Raw genomic sequence first — 17,216 nt, 5'->3', positions numbered from 1 at the left:
ACCCACCCAAAACACAAACCACCCTATTTTAGAACCACTGGTCTCAAAACCTAAAACCAGTTTCGTTAATGATAGTGTTGCCACTTGAAGAACTGGTGTATTCACAGAGAAACTTCCCAGAGCGCTTCTGGGAAAGAATGTTTTCCCACAACACATGCAAGAACTGATAGTAGCTGAACCATTGAACAAAGATTTCAGTTAGAATATCTGTTGCTTACTTGTTGTTTGTCTTTTTTCCCCTCCAGATATTAAGACAGAAAATACAACCAGTAAGTAGATTCCCTTGCAGTTTAGAACTAGAATCCTTTACTTGATCTAGTTATTTAAGATGCCATGTTGCCAACTCTCATGATATTTGGGAGGAGAGGGGGGTTCTTTCAGCCCTACCTACCTACTGGAATCAGGTAATTACCTGAAAATCTCAGCTTTCATTTTAAAAAAAATAGCTCTCAGGCTTGGGGAGAAAATGTGATCCCCAAACTTTTCAACATCAGGACGCAAATAAAAAGAACAAAACAAATAATTCATTTTTAAATCTTGTGGGTTTTTTTTTTTAAAGCCAGTCTCATGATTTGGGTGGCCTTGACTCATGGTTTTTGAACAATTGGGGGTGGGGGGGTTGGTTAAATCCAAAGATGTTTCACGTTTAAAATATTTGCAATATACTTTTTCATTATGATAAGACAAGATTTTGCAGCATGACAACTCTTTGGTGGTTCATACCTTCTGTGGAGCTTTTGATTTGATAAATCATGATGGTCTGGCCTTTGCACAGGTTGAAATGTGTGTATGCAACTCCTCAGTGTGATGCCAAAAACTCTTCTTAAAGGCTGAGTTAAACTCTCTTCTTTGACTGTTTAGCATTCCCACAGACAAACTAAACACAGCCAGGAGGAAGAAAGAATATGGAAGGGCAAAGGAGAGGAAGGGAGAAGAAAGGAGCTGTAGAAGGGTGGGGGGAGAGAGAGAGAGAAAAACAAAACAAACAAAACCCAGAGGTCTAATCTTGTGTACTTTTGCTTCCACCCGTGGGAGGTGCTCAGATACTATGCACTGGGTGCCCAGCAGGAAACAGAGGAAAAATCCGGGAGACAAAAATAAGCTTTTCCAGATAATAATCTCTTGCTTCTCTCAGGGTTTGGCTTCCAGAAGTAGCCATCCAAATCCCCAGAGCACTTCCCTATCATAGTGTGCTGCGAGAAACAGCTTAATTCATTACAGCTGCTCCAGTTGTGCTGCTTTGACACAAATCTTTGCATTTAAAGCATACAGCTGTAGTCCTTCTCAGAGGAAGGGTGTGTGTGTGTGTGTGTAAGCATTAACCCTTTCCTGATCATTTTTGGGCCACAGGGGTTGTAAATGCTGTGGCAGGTCAGAAGAGAGACTATGTAAAAATGCTACCTTTCTGTCTAATATCAATGGCATTTTACCAAAGGACACCTTCTTATTCAGCTGATAACCCTCCGCAATGTCCATTTAGTCATATCTTCTGGCTTTAGGGACAAAAGTACGATTTTAAAGCTTTATTATTACAATACTATTGCCAATCCATACATCTATGGGAAAGTGAGCTGGATTGTATTCCAACTCATGCATAATCAACAGAGTTACTATTAACTAAATCCCAAATATAGAATCTCTGTTACTCCTTGCTCCTTCCTATGGGAAGATTGCCATGCGAGTGGCATCTTTGTTTCCCAGTTTCTCATCGCCCTTAGACAGAAAGCAGGGGCTACTTTTTTGGTAATTGTTTCTGACTCCAAAAGGTCACTAGAAAGTGTCTCTCAGACATTATATTGTATATATGGATGTTTATTTCAGACATGTGGTGATAGTACCAAATTGGAGGGCACTGGTCACTGTGCAAGGCTTTTATTTTTGTCAAGAAACAGGCTAATGCTTTAGTGGCATCTGGGTGCCAGATCAATCATTAAACAAGTTTCAGATATTATTCACCTTGCCTTTGAAAGGGAAGCTCCTAAAATATTCATTCTGTGCTACCAGGACATTGTCATTGTCGGGTCTGGCGTGTGTTTTCTTTCCTTTGCCAAGTGTGTAATGCAGGGAGCCCTGTATGAGGTGTTCAGGGACTATAGAAAAGAAACTATTGTAGTAATTGAGGCATGGGATGCAACAGATTAAGGGATACATGATCTATGATGCGTTTGATTTACTCTAATAGCACTACTTCCATTGGTCCTTTTGAACTTGTACTATAGATGTCCACCCTAAATATTTACATCTGCAACCTAGGCCTGCATGAACTACATTTACCCTACAGACGAGGAATGGATAAAAATCTATTCAGACAAAATAAGAGGCCAAACCTTTTGCCCCAAACTCAAACTGAACCCCAAACAAATCTTTCCCGAAGTTCAAAACCATTAGTGTAACTTTTCACACTGTTTCCTAATGTTGTCCTTTCTTGGCACTTCTGGTGTCTGGCCAGGAATGAAAGAAATGGTACTGAAATAGTGTGAGAGGTGACACTTGTGGCACTTCCAGCCCTCCCAGAAGCAACTAGTTTAAGAAATCTTGCATTTAAGCCTATTCTCACAAATTTCTTGCTCAGTTTAACTCGAGCGTGAATAAGCTTTGGATCTATCTAAACTGTTATTTATTATTCTCAGTATCAGTGTGTGCAGGTACCACCTACAGTGTCTAGGCACTGTGCACACACATTATGCCCTGAAGAGCTTACACTCTCATAAGACAAGTACCACATGGAGGTTGGAGAAGAGGGGCACAGTCACAGAGCCTGATTCTCCCCTCTGAAGCCAATGGACACTCTGCTGCTACCCTGCCTCTCCAGGGGCTTGTGGGGACATCTGTTGCAAGTCCTGAGGGGAGAAGACTGCCCTAGGTCGCTGCCAGTTTAAGTGGGTGTGAGGCTGATCCACGGGGGTCCTGTGTTAGGGCCTCCAATTGGCATGATCTGGCCCTGGAATTCAGAATAGTCTCACTGACTATTAGGGGGGCTTGTGTGCTTAATTCCTTATGTATTTTTGAAAATCTTCCCCTTCATTCCTTAGAACCAACTCCTTCCAATCAGATCGGCAAACCTTTTGATGAACAGAATGGTATTTAATTGTACAGTTCTAAGAGCTGTCCCTCTTTTTATTCTCAATTTTACAGGAAAAAAGGAATAACTAATTGTATATTCCATACAGCTTTACTTACCATATCTGCATATGAAAAAAGTAGAAAGATACTCCTTGGCTGTTTAGAGGGGTTCTGTGCTGCATTTTCTGTAACAGGAGGAGTGAATTGGATGGATGGATGGATGGATGCATGGATGATGGGCAGAATGGCTAGACTGGAATCTGAAGCCATGTTACAATGATGTAAACCTGGAATAACTCCACTAGCTCCTTTGGAGTTACACCATCTTTACCTTTGTGTAGCGGAGTTCAGAATCTATTCAATGGTGTGAACAGAAGTCTAGATAGTTTCTTGATGGCAGACTAGCCGTGTGGACTAGTGTTAATGTTCTCAAGGGTGGTTTTTTTTGCTTCTAATCTGCAACTGTGGTCATTTACTCCTACTTTATTAAATAGTTTACATATTTTTGATTCACTGTGCTGCAGTCCATTGTCTCACTTTACTTGTTTAAATGGCCTTTTCCCCACAGCAAGTTGCTACAAAGGCAATGGCAGGTTCTACCAGGGTTTTGTCAATGTCACAACCTCAGGCATTCCTTGCCAGAAGTGGAGTGAACAGGTGAGCATCAGTTTATTCAGATCTACAGTCGGGGTTGGATTTATAGTCTAATGCTGGGGTATCCAAAGGAGTCGAACAGAAACTCAGTGGAAGTTGGGCCTCTGCTCTTGAAAATCCCCTGAAAATCCTAGCCTAAGTACACTATCTTGGGTGTACAAGTCCAGAGGGTAGTGGGGGCAAAGTTGGCATCTGAGGAGCCAGCCATGTGCTAGGCATCTCCCCTGTGTTAGAGCAACCTGAAAACTGGTTTAAATAGTGCCAAAGGCCAATGACCCCAAAGGGGTGTTATGGCAGCTGCAGATCAACTGGGTAGATCTTCCTGGGTCCCTCTATCAGCATCAAGAAAGGGAGGATGGTAGCACAGAAGCCACAAAGCTAGCTGCACGTTGCTGAAAGATCTGCCTACACTGGGGCAATCATTCCCTGGCTGGCACCTCAGGCTTAGTGCAGGAATCCCCCAGAAGCACAACGGTCACACGACACAGGAGCCATCCATTTAAGCGATTGTGTTTTCTTGTAATATGTACAAGTAACTGGAATAAAATCCCACCTATTGAAAACGATACCGAGATGGCCAGCAAATTACTCAGGCCCTATTTAGACACAATTCTCATTGAAATCAACAGGAGCTATGTGCCTAAATACCTTGGAGGATCAGGGCCTCAGAGACAGAAAGCCAGGGAAAGTGTGGTTAAAAGGTCAGGTATGTTAGCATTTCACCCTCATGGCTGCCCCCTCACAAGATGCGGATGTCATATGTTTCTTGGCAAGCTGTTGCAGACTTGCAGCCATCAGCCGTTTCTAAAAACATCAGGAAGAAGTGCACTCTAGAAACACTAATGCTAACTTATTCCTTCCCACCAGGTACCCCATTTGCACAGAAGGACCCCTCAGGTTTTCCCAGAGCTGTCAAATGCTGAGAATTCTTGCCGTAATCCAGGAGGGGAAAATGAACGTCCCTGGTGTTACACAAAGGACCATTCTGTAAATTGGGAATACTGCAGTGTGCCTCTTTGTGGAGAGGGTAAGAGACAGCAGCTAACTACTTCGCACAGTAGCTGTTAGTTTTAGATCATCATTAAACATTGATCCACATAACCGTTCAGGACTGTCATATCCTAATAGCCACCATGATAATTCCAACAGTCGTGCCAGTTTCTTTGGACTTTAGTGGGAACAGGATTTGGCCTTAATGTTCAGAGCGCCTTACAAACTAGCAAGTTCTCATAAAAAGATAAGGGAAGATGAAGATAGAAAAGAAGCTAAGTGACTTCTTGCCCAAGGCCGTAGGAAATCCAGGTCAGAGGCAGGATAAGAATTTTAGAGTTTCTGCCTCCCAGTTTGGTGCCCAGGCACACATTTCTCTTATTCACAGATGTCAGGATTTTAAATGTCCATTACAGAAATACTGTACTATTCAAAATATACCTTAGCAAAAGTCCTTTTCACTACTTCCACTTTCACTAAGCAGAGATCAGAAGCATTGTAAGGCTCTAGAGAACCAAAGATATGTCACCATAGCTGCACTTGAAAAGGAATGAAGGGAACAGCCTGATTTAGCTTTCCTTTTAGTCTTGGCCATTACACATACAAACCAACAGATTGCTAGCATAGCCCTGAAAGAGCTAAACCAATGCTTACATTTATATTTATGATGCTTTTTGAGAGAGATAATTAAACTAAAAAGTTTAAATACATTTGTACCTATCAGATTTTTTTCAAATCACTTTGATTCTTACCAAAGTTATTGGCATAAAAAAGGGGTTTCTTCCTTCCAAACGACCTTCTCCTGTATGATCCTGCTGTGAAGTCATTCTGCGGAATTTGTAGACATCACAGTAATTACCGTGACAACGGGGTGATGTCAGAAATATCCTTTAACAAAAAGTTCTGTAGAATTTAAGAGGGATGGAATAATTGTTTTTGTTTTCATTGCAGCATCCATATCACCAGGAACAAAAAAAACAAGTGCAGAGACTCCGAATCTCCCTTCTTCTTTCTCCCCTACATACTCGATGACTGTCATCATTTCCATCATCTCCAGCTTTGCATTGATAGTGATTCTCATTATCATTGCTCTTGTTTGCTGCCGAAGGCGAAAACAATGGAAAAACAAAAAGAGGTAAGACCTAGAGATCTATAAATAAAACCATGTAGGATTTGTTCCAGCAAATACAGCTTTGACATGGGCTTGGAATGGACATTCCAGTACTCACTAAATTCAAATTTAAGGAGGGAACTTAAATTGACCACAGGGAAGGTCAGGTTTCCCATTATATGGGCAGAAAAGATTAGATTAAATTGATTAAATTCATCTTGGATCATTTCTTCTTGGCTGACAGCTTGTATTTTTCGTTCAATGTCTGTTTCAACTCTTAAGGCCGATAGGGCAATGGGAAATATTAGATAACAAACTCTTTGGAACAGGGAGGTCTCTTTATATGTCTGTTCAGTATTTAGCACCCTGGGGCTCCAATCCTAACTGGACCCTCTGGGCACTATTCATACATTAACACCACATAATGCAGGCCAAAAATTCTCATGTTCTTCCATGAGACCTAGAAATCAGGACAAAACGTTGGTGCTTGTCCTTTCCTTCACATTTCCAGTTGAGGATAGCAATGTTTCATTTTGAATTCTCATCACACTAAACCAAGGTACTGGTGATTTATATACTGTATGACTAAGTCACACGAATATCAGCAAAGTTCATAACTACATAGGACCTCATGTAACCTGAGGAATCACTTGACAGACATCTGGAAACGTGTGTGCGCACAATTAAGCAGGTCAATTGCTTTCATTCTGAATAGCAAACAATTGTTCTGGTTTCTCAGGCAATTAACAGATTTGAGAATGAGTTCAAGTTTAGCTTAGAATGTAAGGACATACTATGGTAGGCCATTACTAGACAATCTAGATGTAGGAAACTTTCCTCCTTGGGGAGATTAGATGTGAAGTATTCAGTAGATATTTAGACATTGTTAAGAATTGAATGGTCAAAGGGAATTAAGAAGGAGCAACTCCAGCCCCACCCACTTCCAATAAAACAAAAACGAAACAAAAGGAGACTCTTAATGAAATTTCTTCTGTTCCCAAGCATTACCCTACAAACTCTTAATGGTGAGACTTTAGTCAATATATAAGAAGTTATCTGGACATGAATGTGGTTGAAAATAATATTTGTGGGTTTTCTCCCTCCTCAAAACCCTCATGCCGTTAAAGCAAATTCCTTAGCCCCAACCCTACTGTTTATGGTTAACAGCCTGAACAGTTTGTGGAACAGGCCAGAAGAGAATTTTTCCAGCCACTAAATTCCTTCAATTTTCAAAAACTGAAAAGGACGCTGGTTTTTGAAAAGTGTAACTTTGCAGAGTGCTCGGCTGAGGGGTGAGAATAATGTTTCCAGGGCATCATTCCTTTTTTTGCTGTAGGTTCTCATGTTAGATCTCCTTTCTCTATATATTGTTGCCCCAGATTACTGACTGAGGCCCTGCAAACTCTTAATCACATGAGTAATCCTGGCTCACATGGGTAGTTCTGTTGCAACTGCTCATCGAAGGACTACTCTGTACCCAATGGCCTGCTGGATTGGCTCCCGACCTGGCAGACCAACGTACTTAGCCTAGATCCCTAGAAACAACAGGCAAACTGGAAATGTCCAGAAACAACAATACAATGTCATGAGACACACGGTAGTGCACAACTGGTAAGAAGGAGGCAGGTAGCAAAATGCCCAGGCAGGCACATTGTACACTTTGAAGGCACATATCCCCGTGTTAAGGAGCTCATTCACACTCACCCATCTGAGACCCTTCCTACACGTAGTTCCACAAGGGCAAACAGGGCTGAAAATGAGGGTGTTGGCATGGTGGGAGCAAAGAGGCAGAACATGTATTCAGGGCATGCTATGGCCTGGCAGCCATTTGCGTAGATAATCACTACTCCAGCAGCAGGGCAGGTGGGCTGTCTGTGCAAGGCTGGCAAACCACTCTTTATGGTGTGAAGAGGCCCTGTGGACAGTCTTTCTGCACTTCCCTTTTTCAGCCTTGCAGAGTCAAACTGCAAATGAGGTGAACAAAATGTTCACTCTTGACATAGTACCCTACATGCTCTAACCCACTGATCATTTCCTTATCTATCATTTCAGGGAGTCACAAGCACCAACGCTAACCACTCTTCCATCAGAGCTCCTACTGGACAGACTTCATCCTAACCCCATGTATCAGCGCATACCCCTTCTCCTGAATCCTAAATTACTCAGCCTAGAATATCCGAGAAACAATATTGAATACGTGAGAGATATTGGAGAAGGAGCATTTGGAAGGGTCTTTCAAGCAAGGTAAGTGTCCTGCTAGCAAGTGCTCCTTAATACTGATACCTGGAAGACATTAACATCTGGCTAGAGTTCTGGTAGAAGGAAAATGTTTGTTCATTTATTCTAACTGTCATGGAGAAATTAATTGTTCTAACTAGAATGAAGTGTGTGTGTGAAAGTATGGCAAAACTAATGATAAAAAGTAGGCTAATTTAATCCTGTTTCCCACTTTCAATTGTTATTTGGTAAAACAATGTCACAAATGTCCATAGTCATCTTCTATATATTAGAGAGAGTATCTCACTTATTCCTGTTAATCCAACTGAATGTGGCAGCTAAGTTTATGATGCATTCAGAACAGTAAGAATTTTGCTTGTTTTTCCTGTGACTAGTCCATTGTGAAATTTTCAAATTTTCCCAGGATTTCATGTTTGTTTAAGATGTTGGTACATGGCAGCCAGCATTTAAAAAAACAAAACAAAAACAAAAAACCCCCAACATTTGCTGGTGGTTACCCCCCTACTGTATTTGCAGTTAGGCCTGATCCTGCAAAAATACCCTTACTTGCTTAGCGGGTCCTTATTCCTGAAATTGACAACAGTTTTTCTTATTTGCCAGGAGACCAGGTCATAGATGGTCAGAGCAGGAATCAGGCCTAGTGGTCAGAGTTCACATGCCCAAGACAGAATCAGGAATCAGAGCTGAGGGTCAGAACCAGAATCAGAGTCTGAATGCCATAGACAAGGATCAAGACAGAACTGGAGTCAGGAATTGGAGCCGAGGCTCAGAAATGGGTTACCAGGAATCAGGGAAAGCAGGAGCAGGGCTGGTTCTGAGGCAGGACAAGGCTGGGACAGGATGGGAACAAGGCTAGGTGCAGGGTAGGATCTGGACTGAAGCCATGGAAGAGTAGATCAGGAGCAGGGCTTGGTGAGACACAAGCAGAGGGAGGCAGAGAGTCCCCGAGCATGTGATTTGAGCAGCCAGCAAGCTACTGCTGCTGCTGGGTTTAAGAACTGGCCTGCTGGCTTCCTCAGCCAGACAGGCAGGGTGGTCCGTCAGGCATTCTAGCTGGCTCATCAGGGTGCCAGGAACACTGAGCAGGTGCAGCTGCAGGGTCTTACTCCTGGCACTATTCTGAATTCAAGGAATTAAGAACCAATCCTGTTTCTATTGACTCCGATGGGAGGAGAGGGCAGTCACTACTTTGCAGGTGAAAGACCATAAATCATGAGCAGTGAGGTAAAGGCTCATGTAAGTTACAAGTGAATCAGGGAAGATAAAAGGATAGAAATAGTACCCCAGTGCCAGTTCTCATGGATATTAATTACTCTGAAGTGTTTTCCAGTATTGGTTTCTCTAAATGTTTTCAAGAATTTATGGGTGGGATTTTCAAAAGAACTCCGAATTTGCTCCACCTCCATTGGCTGCAGTGGAGTTTGTGGTAACACCCCCTTTGCCATCAGTGGGGTAAGATTAGGTCAGCGATGAGAAGTTTTGAAAGTCCTACCCCAGAATTGCTGAAAGGAAGTAGAAAGGCTGCAGTGTGTATTTATTTTGGCTCCCTTTCCTCTTTTCATGGTTCGTTTCAGTGATGTGCTTGTTACTTGGGACGCCTCTGCAGGATGGAACATGACTGGTTAATGAGGTTATATGTAGAATTGTATGAGAGAAACAAAATGAACATAAAACGTACATGCTCCTCAGCATGGGCATGCGGCCACAAACCTTACTTGTGGGACTAGTCTCATTGATTGCTAAGTCAAAGCACTCCTCTTGCAAGTCGTGGTTACAAGAGCAGACATTTAAAAGTTTAATAGCGTGGTAATACTCTGCCCTGGCATGGTCAGTTATACCATGGACAACTTTATTAGGAAATGAATTATGTAGTAGGTTAAATTTGTTATTAGAGCGAGGAAATACTTCTCATGGATGAGGCATTTTTTTGTCCCCCTGAAGGGATGTGGAGGAAGTGCACATTTATTTATATAGACAGTGTTAAAAATAACAGTTTAAAGGGCACACAGCAAAATCACAGATGCTTAGCTTATGATTGACTGTTAGCTTTGTTGGCTAAACGAGAGGAGTTGAGCTTGAAGCAACAAAGCACATGGGACCAGATTCATAACTGTGTGCTGGATGCCAAGTGCCACTCTGATGAGGCAAAGCAGCCCTACACCCAGTGTATCTGCCTAGCTAAACCAAGCATCTGGGACACACTGTGATGGGCTATATTCACTTTTATTTCATACTGGGTAAAATTCACATCTATGCAGACAGGCAACACAAGGACTATGCCCCACTTAAGACCACTTGAGCTCTATTTTGAGGGTATAGGCTGTCCCTCTGCACAGTGGTGAAGTTGACCCAAACAGAATGGCACATACAAGGCAATTCAAACCCTACTTAAGCTATGGGTTAAAGTGAGCCTTAAATGGTATATAGATCTTTACATAGGCCCTGTTGACTTGGGTGAATTCTATCCACGGTGAGTTTCCTCTGAACGATCCTCATCCCTCCAGATTCCCACATGTAATTTTCACTGCATTTTGCAATTCCTTTTAATAGAAAGTTTTTAAGCGATATTTAAAAAACTAGAAAAGAGCATGATGTGTATGAACAGAAAATAGAAAGATCCTGTGCTATGGGAACGACTTGGCTTGATGGAGAAGCTCTAGCCATCCTGATTTCTGAATGGGTTTCCTCCCTGTTGTTGGCGTTATCCTCTCACTTCGCAGCTTCATCAAGAATGCCTCAGAAGCCGAGCATTTCCTGGGCAAAGGTTCGCAGTTGGCATTGCTGCACAGAGTTGGTGGAGAAAAAATAATGGTTCTATTAGCTTCCAGTACTGCCAGACCCATACCTGGATGGAACACTCAAGCTACCACATGAGAAATAATCTTTTTCTGTTCTCAGAAGGAAAACTAAATTCACTGTCCTATGTATGTTAATGGCTGTCTCAGAGTAAATTTAGTAAGCCTCTTATTTCTCCTTGTATAATATTTCATCCCTGTAAACATAAATTCTACACACAGTGCCAATAATCTCTTTGCCAGTTGGCTTCCTTAAAATTCTGATTCACTGTTTACTTATTCTTGGGTGAAGCAGCATGTCAGGACCGGAAGTGACTGGCTGTTATTTACTGGCTCCCTCTGAAAGACTGCCATTTGTATTAAGAACTGTCTCCTGCAGTGGGAATTGAGGATGTAACAAGTTACCGTCACATCTGTCTTAAGAACAAGATCAGTTGCCGGCTCAAATCAGCCACTTAAGCAAAGCTAGGGCCAGCTCAAGACCTCCTAATAAAAAGTAGTTTTGAGCATTATCTTATGTATTGCTGATATTCTTTTTATAGCTCTCAAACCACATGATTCTACATCGATCAGCATGCAGCTGCCTTCTTCAGTTTGAGCTCGGCGGCCATGGGCCGGCATATCTAACAGATTGCCTAAAACTCTAGGATTAAGACCGCAGTCAGCAACTGCACTTCTCAGGCACAAAAGACCTTTTACCATAAGGGCAGACATAGCTCCTGGGTCCATCTGTGGGTAACTCTGTTTGCATTACTGGTCAGTCCTTTGTGCTGGTTGTCAGCTATGAGCCAAACTCTGCATTAAGAACCACATTCTATCCTGTGCTGCTCAGATGCATAGTGGGCAGAAGGCATAGACAGCTTCCTCCACCCCATACGCCATCGTGCATTGGCAGCATAACATTTAATCCAAGCACTGGAGAGACATGTACTAGCAAAAATATCAGCTGATGCAACCTGGTCCCAGTAGGAAATAATCTATTGGTTAGGAGGCCCCCCAATTTTCAGCCCTGGAAACTGAACTCCTGTTTAATATCAAAATAAGTTGTTTTCAAATACTGCCCTGGAAAGATCAGTCTGTGGATTAAAAGGGCTCTGTCTCTATACCTCTCTGCTAAAACTGTTAAAGATACTACTTCGTTCCAAATCATGGTGATTTTTGCAACATAGAGACTTGTCTGCTAAGAACTTGCTCAGTGTGAAATTCACCTTCGTGCAAAAAACTCATGCACTGCTTAAATCCCACTTAATTTATGCTTTCAGGATTTAAGAGGTACCTAGGCTTCTTGCCAGCCTCTGCACAGGGGTGAATTTCTCACTCAAAAGAACACCATGTGAAACCCGTGTTGTCTCTTATTTCTGTTCCGAATAAACCCTTCTAGGCTTTTGATCAGGTTTAATGAACCCTTGATGCTAATCAGAAGAGGTGAGCCCCCTTATCTTTCTTACACTCACATTATCTATCAGTAACTGCAGATCATACTCTCCTTTTCTCAAGCACTGAGACACATGCCACTGACTGGTACGTGAAAAGAGTATTGTCCCAAATAGCACAGTGGAAGTTCCGATACCCACCAGAAGACACAAATAGCATTTTGCTTTAAAGAAGGCAATTGTAGCGAAAAAGAAGAATAAGTTTTATTGCTCCTACGTTCTGGATCTCAACAGACAAACTTTTCAGCTGTAATACTGGCTTGCCTTGGGAGATTTCTTTTTAGATGGGCGTTTTGCCATTCTCCGACATTTAACAATGATGTGACATTTACAGTAGCCAAGTGCATCTGTTGCAATGCCATCAGTCTGCAATAGGTGACAAGGAAACTGGAAGTTTGCTTTGGAAACTAGAACCTCTCATGGCTACTGAACAGTAAAATAACCTGACACTTAAGCAATGGTGGATCAGCGGGTCAGGTGTAGTAACAGAATTCACAAATGGATGCTACCTTTTATAGGCATTAGATGGCTACATCCAGGAACATAATACTGAGGGCATGGCTTCCATATATCTCCATGGGTAGGAATTACCTTGAGTAATAAAATGTACACCATTCCCATAGGTTTGACCAGTGTTTAAAGAATGGAAAGTTACTGTGCTTTGGGAATTGATATCCCTAAGTCTTTGACAAGCTCAGGACCCAGCATCTATAATTAAAAGTGTTAAGGGAAGAGTGCCCCAAGGATAAGAAAAATATTCATGATTATTATTTATATCACAGTGGTGGCTAGAGGCTGACTCAGAAAAAGGCCTCAATGTAGCCTCGTGGATTGAGCACTGGACTGGGACTCAAGAGACAGGGGTCTCAGGTTCTGCCAGGCAAGATACATCACTGCCATGTGCCTCAGTTTCCCCTATCTGTGAAATGGGGTTAATGATACTGGCCTCCTTTATAAAGTGCTTTGAGATCTGAAGATGAAAAGGGCTATGTAACAATATTATTACTTGTGGCACCTTAGAGACTAACAAATTTATTAGAGCATAAGCTTTCGTGAGCTACAGCTCACTTCATCGGATGCATTTGGTGGAAAAAACAGAGGAGAGATTTATATACACACACAGAGAGAACATGAAACAATGGGTTTATCATACACACTGTAAGGAGAGTGATCACTTAAGATAAGCCATCACCCACAGCAGGGGGGGGGAAAGGAGGAAAACCTTCCATGGTGACAAGCAGGTAGGCTAATTCCAGCAGTTAACAAGAATATCAGAGGAACAGTGGGGGTGGGGTGGGGGGGAGAAATACCATGGGGAAATAGTTTTACTTTGTGTAATGACTCATCCATTCCCAGTCTCTATTCAAGCCTCAAGTTAATTGTAGCCAGTTTGCAAATTAATTCCAGTCAGCAGTCTCTCGTTGGAGTCTGTTTTTGAAGCTTTTTTGTTGAAGTATAGCCACTCTTAGGTCTGTGATCGAGGGACCAGAGAGATTGAAGTGTTCTCCAACTGGTTTTTGAATGTTATAATTCTTGACGTCTGATTTGTGTCCATTCATTCTTTTACGTAGAGACTGTCAGTTTGGCCAATGTACATGGCAGAGGGGCATTGCTGGCACATGATGGCATATATCACATTGGTAGATGCGCAGGTGACGAGCCTCTGATAGTGTGGCTGATGTGATTAGGCCCTATGATGGTATCCCCTGAATAGATATGTGGACAGAGTTGGCAACGGGCTTTGTTGCAAGGATAGGTTCCTGGGTTAGTGGTTCTGTTGTGTGGTGTGTGGTTGCTGGTGAGTATTTGCTTCAGATTGGGGGGCTGTCTGTAAGCAAGGACTGGTCTATCTCCCAAGATCTGAGAGAGCGATGGCTCGTCCTTCAGGATAGGTTGTAGATCCTTGATGATGCGTTGGAGAGGTTTTAGTTGGGGGCTGAAGGTGATGGCTAGTGGCGTTCTGTTATTTTCTTTGTTGGGCCTGTCCTGTAGTAGGTGACTTCTGGGTACTCTTCTGGCTCTGTCAATCTGTTTCTTCACTTCAGCAGGTGGGTATTGTAGTTGTAGGAATGCATGATAGAGATCTTGTAGGTGTTTGTCTCTGTCTGAGGGGTTGGAGCAAATGCGGTTATATCGTAGCGCTTGGCTGTAGACAATGGATCGAGTGGTATGATCTGGATGAAAGCTAGAGGCATGTAGGTAGGAATAGCGGTCAGTAGGTTTCCGATATAGGGTGGTGTTTATGTGACCATCGCTTATTAGCACCGTAGTGTCCAGGAAGTGGATCTCTTGTGTGGACTGGTCCAGGCTGAGGTTGATGGTGGGATGGAAATTGTTGAAATCATGGTGGAATTCCTCAAGAGCTTCTTTTCCATGAAGCAAATACTCACCAGCAACCACACACCACACAACAGAACCACTAACCCAGGAACCTATCCTTGCAACAAAGCCCGTTGCCAACTCTGTCCACATATCTATTCAGGGGATACCATCATAGGGCCTAATCACATCAGCCACACTATCAGAGGCTCGTTCACCTGCGCATCTACCAATGTGATATATGCCATCATGTGCCAGCAATGCCCCTCTGCCATGTACATTGGCCAAACTGGACAGTCTCTACGTAAAAGAATGAATGGACACAAATCAGACGTCAAGAATTATAACATTCAAAAACCAGTTGGAGAACACTTCAATCTCTCTGGTCACTCGATCACAGACCTAAGAGTGGCTATACTTCAACAAAAAAGCTTCAAAAACAGACTCCAACGAGAGACTGCTGAATTGGAATTAATTTGCAAACTGGATACAATTAACTTAGGCTTGAATAGAGACTGGGAATGGATGAGTCATTACACAAAGTAAACTATTTCCCCATGGTATTTCTCCCCCCCACCCCACCCCCCACTGTTCCTCTGATATTCTTGTTAACTGCTGGAATTAGCCTACCTTGCTTGTCACCATGAAAGGTTTTCCTCCTTTCCCCCCCCCCTCCGCTGCTGGTGATGGCTTATCTTAAGTGATCACTCTCCTTACAGTGTGTATGATAAACCCATTGTTTCATGTTCTCTGTGTGTGTGTATATAAATCTCTCCTCTGTTTTTTCCACCAAATGCATCCGATGAAGTGAGCTGTAGCTCACGAAAGCTTATGCTCTAATAAATTTGTTAGTCTCTAAGGTGCCACAAGTACTCCTTTTCTTTTTGCGAATACAGACTAACACGGCTGCTACTCTGAAATATTATTACTGTAGCTTTACTAAGCTGACAAGACAGCGATTTTCCGTAAGTGCCAAAGCAGGTCAGTGACAGAACTGGGAATGGAGCCCAACTCTGACTCCCAGCCTCATGATCTATCTGCTAGGCCATGCAGCCTCCCAAGCAAAGCTCAGCCTGGTGTGTATTCGCAGGAGTGTTGAAAGCAAGACACAAGAAGTCATTCTTCCGCTCTACTCTGCGCTGATTAGGCCTCAACTGGAGTATTGTGTCCAGTTCTGGGTGCCATATTTCAGGAAGGATATGGACAAATTGGAGAAAGTCCAGAGAAGAGCAACAAAAATGATTAAATGTCTAGAAAACATGACCTATGAGGGAAGATTGAAAAAATTGGGTTTGTTTAGTCTGGAAAAGAGAAGACAGAGGGGACATGATAACAATTTTCAAGTACATAAAAGATTGTTACAAGGAGGAGGGAGAAAAATTGTTCTTAACATCTGAGGATAGGACAAGAAGCAATGGGCTTAAATTGCAGCAAGGGCAGTTTAGGTTGGACATTAGGAAAAACTTCCTAACTGTTAGGTTGGTGAAGCACTGGAATAAATTGCCTAGGGAGGTTGTGGAATCTCCATCGTTGGGGATTTTAAGAGCAGGTTAGACAAACACCTGTCGGGGTGGTCTAGATAATACTTAGTCCTGCCTTGAATGCAGGGGACTTGACTAGATAACCTCTCGAGGTCCCTTTCAGTTCTATGATTCTAAGCTGTAGAAATCTTCAATTTATAGTATGTTACAGCAGCTGCTCCTGGGTAGGCATGGAAGCAAGCAAAGCTCAGCAGATGCTACTGTCCTCTCAAAAATATTCAAAAAGGTAGAGGTGGCAAAATATGCAGGACTGACTAAAGGGGGTTTAAAGTCCTCAGACACCCACAGAACAGACACAACAAGGGCAGCAATAGCGTCACCTTTCCCACACACTGACCATGTGTCTTACACTCCTGCCAAGGAGGAGTCATCTCTAAAGTTGAGGTGGGTTTGATTTTCATTCTCCTTCAGTGCTTGCCCTCTCCGGAGATTGCCCAAAAAGGCTGCAAAATAATTCCAGTTGCAGGTCACCGCTTTGAGACTCCTCCCCCAATCCCTGCTTTTTTTGGTCTGTGGTTTCTAACCGGATATGGGGCTAACATTGTGTGCGTGTGCGTGCATGCAAAACCTCTAGTCCTATTTAGAAATTCTCTCTTTCTCCTAGGGCTCCTGGATTGCTTCCTTCTGAGTCATTCACAATGGTGGCAGTGAAAATGCTAAAGGAAGAAGCTTCGGCAGACATGCAGGCTGATTTCCAGAGGGAGGCGGCTCTCATGGCAGAATTTGATAACCCAAATATTGTCAAACTGTTAGGTACAAAAACAAAATGCTAAGCTCTTGGGGTATGATCTTTCCAGCAATCCATTTGTTGTCATTTTGGGTCTAAATTTTCAAAAATGTAACACACCTAAGGTTGCATACACAGGATTTGCAGTTATGTGGAAATTGCAAATTAAGGAATGGGCAACTGAAATTTGCTTTTGGTAAGGCCCTAGTTGTTGGGGGCTTTTTGTACATGCCACTGCATTTTTTTTTGCATTCTCTATTGGCACACATTTGAATATTTAGTGCTAATGCCATTTTCATTACACCGAGGCAGACTAGTTTTTATATATGGCCATGTAAATAAGAT

The 17,216-nt window shown here is 42.6% G+C and overlaps 1 protein-coding gene across 1 annotated transcript in view; it reads left to right on the top strand.

Moving 5' to 3' along the window:
* Positions 1–17,216, top strand: part of MUSK (muscle associated receptor tyrosine kinase) — a 92,856-nt gene that overhangs the window by 68,276 nt on the left and 7,364 nt on the right. The window contains exons 11-16 of the mRNA XM_043515032.1: positions 246–269; positions 3,632–3,720; positions 4,585–4,744; positions 5,659–5,842; positions 7,871–8,062; positions 16,749–16,897. Coding sequence (XP_043370967.1) covers positions 246–269; positions 3,632–3,720; positions 4,585–4,744; positions 5,659–5,842; positions 7,871–8,062; positions 16,749–16,897 — 798 coding nt within the window. The remainder of the gene's footprint in view (positions 1–245; positions 270–3,631; positions 3,721–4,584; positions 4,745–5,658; positions 5,843–7,870; positions 8,063–16,748; positions 16,898–17,216) is intronic.

This window comes from Dermochelys coriacea, chromosome 5 (genome assembly GCF_009764565.3).
Source record: "Dermochelys coriacea isolate rDerCor1 chromosome 5, rDerCor1.pri.v4, whole genome shotgun sequence".
NCBI classification, from domain to species: domain Eukaryota; kingdom Metazoa; phylum Chordata; order Testudines; family Dermochelyidae; genus Dermochelys; species Dermochelys coriacea.
The sequence above is the reverse complement of the archived record's forward strand: the minus strand, read 5'-3'. Positions and strand labels throughout refer to the sequence as shown.